Source organism: Penaeus chinensis, chromosome 19 (genome assembly GCF_019202785.1).
Source record: "Penaeus chinensis breed Huanghai No. 1 chromosome 19, ASM1920278v2, whole genome shotgun sequence".
In the NCBI taxonomy this organism is placed as follows: Eukaryota; Metazoa; Arthropoda; class Malacostraca; order Decapoda; family Penaeidae; genus Penaeus; species Penaeus chinensis.
In genome coordinates this window covers 24,055,844-24,058,343 of record NC_061837.1, presented here as the reverse complement: position 1 = coordinate 24,058,343, position 2,500 = coordinate 24,055,844, and the positions used below count along the sequence as shown (strand labels likewise).

Below are 2,500 nucleotides of genomic sequence, written 5' to 3'. Positions count from 1 at the left end.
AATGTATCTGAAAGAAACATAAAAACTCGTGTCGCCAACGCCGTCCCTCTACAGAGACCGTACTTGGACGCTTCAGAGTAGAAGGCGGAATTTCCAGCGTCCCTTTTGGTCGATTACAAGACTCAAAGTTGACTTTAGTCTCTCCTTCCCTGTTGCATATGCATTAAGCTTAAAATACAATTCTAGGGAAAGTGCAATTTTCACAGTAATAAGGCATGTAATTTTACACATAACGCAACAAATACATAGTATAGTACTTTAAAGAAAGAGACAGGCGTCACTGTACTGTCAGCATAAAAGTTGAAAGCAAATAAATTTCAAGTTTGTCTCTTCTGTCTCCCTAATAGTAAATTTAGGATCAAATTATTTCCTTAAAAGTACACATATTAAACTCAGACACAATGAAACACGCACAGAATAACAATCAGACACATACACTCATACGCATACATACAACCCATCTTCCTAAACCCCACAAACACATATTAACCCAACATACACCTTCTTACCCATACCCCAGGTGACGTCACGAGGAACCTGCTGATGCCCTTGCTGCCCCGCGTCGAGCAGGTAACAGGCGTGGACATCTCGCAGGAAATGGTGAGCTTCGCATCCAAGACCTTCCAGCATAACACCCTCGCCTTCCGTCAGCTCGACATCGAGAGGACCATACAGCCGCGCCAGACCTTCCCCGACGGCTTCTCCAAGGTGGGCCCGGCTTGGCTCCTCGTGCGACTGGGGCTGTGTTTCGGTCCCGCGGTTCTAGTCGCTTATATAAATGCATACATAAATACAAATATATGTATATATATCTGTATGCATGTGTGTATACGTATACATGTATGTATATAGAAAGACAGACACAGACAAATATAGATAGATAGGCAGACAGAAAGAACTGAACATCCTTCCCTATTTTTATAACCTTTCAATACTCTCTCGTTTAATTATCTCATTCTCATTCTTACCCTTCTTCGCCCCCCCCCCCCCCACTCAGGTATTCTCGTTCTATTGCCTGCACTGGGTCAAGGACCAGCCCCGCTGCCTCAACAACATCTACCAGCTTCTCCAGCCCGGAGGCGAGGCCCTGCTGGTGTTCTTGGCCCACAACCCGCTCTTCTCCATGTACCAGAGCATGAGCGAGAAGACCGAGTGGAATGAATACATGCAGGTGCTCTCTCTACTTCACTTCTTGTTTGCGTGTCTCTTTTCTGGGTTTTGTCCATAGGCGCGTACTTATTTGGTTGTGTGTGTGTGTGTGTGTGTGTGTGTGTCGGTGTGTGTATTGGTACATACTCGAATATGTATAGTAAATTTTTTTAGGTGTAGTTTCATTCTCTTTAATTTTTGTTTCTCTCTGTTAGCAGTAATACATTTTAAGGCTCATTAAATGACAAGAACACAATTGCTCCATTCTATTTCTCTGTGTTAAACCTTGACTATATGAAATTACTTTTTATATTGATAGCAGACACGTACCCCCAAAAGAATCCATTTTCACACAGGCATTCGACACCTTAACGCTGTAACACCACTTCGCCATAACACGCAATCGATGCACACCTTAACATACCATTCCCTATCATAGAATATCATGAAGCACCACAACACTCTCACACCACCACCTTATCACGCTGCCCAACGCCATATAACATCATTTAACACCACAGGACGCCACTTAGTATCTTAATACAATAACACCATCACGTTTTCCAGAACACATTACTTAACACTGTACGACGCCATTTATCACCACAGCACAATAACACCCACTTCCTCGCCTCCTTCAGGACGTGAGTAACTTCATCCCGGCCTACCAGTACAAGAGCGACCCCGCGCAGTGCATGGCTGATGTCGCTGAGGAAGCAGGTTTCGAGATCATTTCCTGCGAAGCTCCTCAGTTCGAGTTTGTTTTCGAGAACATTAATTACCTGAAGAGTAGGTTTCCTTTGACTGTTTGTTTACGTGTTTGTTGTGATTTGTTTGTTTTGTTTGTTTCGCGTGTTTGATTTGATTTGCTTCTTCGTTTTGTTGGTTAGAGTTGATTTGCTTGAGTTTATTTATGTGTTTATGCTTCTTGTTTGGTTTTGAACTGGATTTGTTGCTGAAATTTGTTTCCCCGTCTGTTCTTTGTTCTTCTCACTTTTTTTTTTATTTGGTTGATTGGTTTTATTTTGTTTTATTTATTAGTAATCGTATTTTTAAAGTACAGTCACCACCACCACCACCTTTCACCACAGTCACCCCACCTACTCTCTTCTCCATCGCCTTATGGATTTGTTGCTGTGATTTGTTTCCCCGTCTGTTCCTTGTTCTTATTATTGTTTTGATTTGGTTGGTTGGTTTTTTTTTGTGTATTTTATTAGTAATCGTATTTTGAAAGTTTAGTCACCACCACCACCACCTTTCACCACAGTCACCCCACCTACTTTCTTCCCCATCGCCCTATTCACTACCATAACCACCACTTTCCCTGTAATCACCATTTTTTCACTACGAA

General features: G+C 42.3%; 1 protein-coding gene across 1 annotated transcript in view; it reads left to right on the top strand.

The window, feature by feature from the left end:
• The window catches only part of LOC125035439 (juvenile hormone acid O-methyltransferase-like), a 4,985-nt gene that overhangs the window by 1,768 nt on the left and 717 nt on the right, over positions 1-2,500 (top strand). The window contains exons 3-5 of the mRNA XM_047627845.1: positions 521-708; positions 998-1,171; positions 1,791-1,938. Coding sequence (XP_047483801.1) covers positions 521-708; positions 998-1,171; positions 1,791-1,938 — 510 coding nt within the window. The remainder of the gene's footprint in view (positions 1-520; positions 709-997; positions 1,172-1,790; positions 1,939-2,500) is intronic.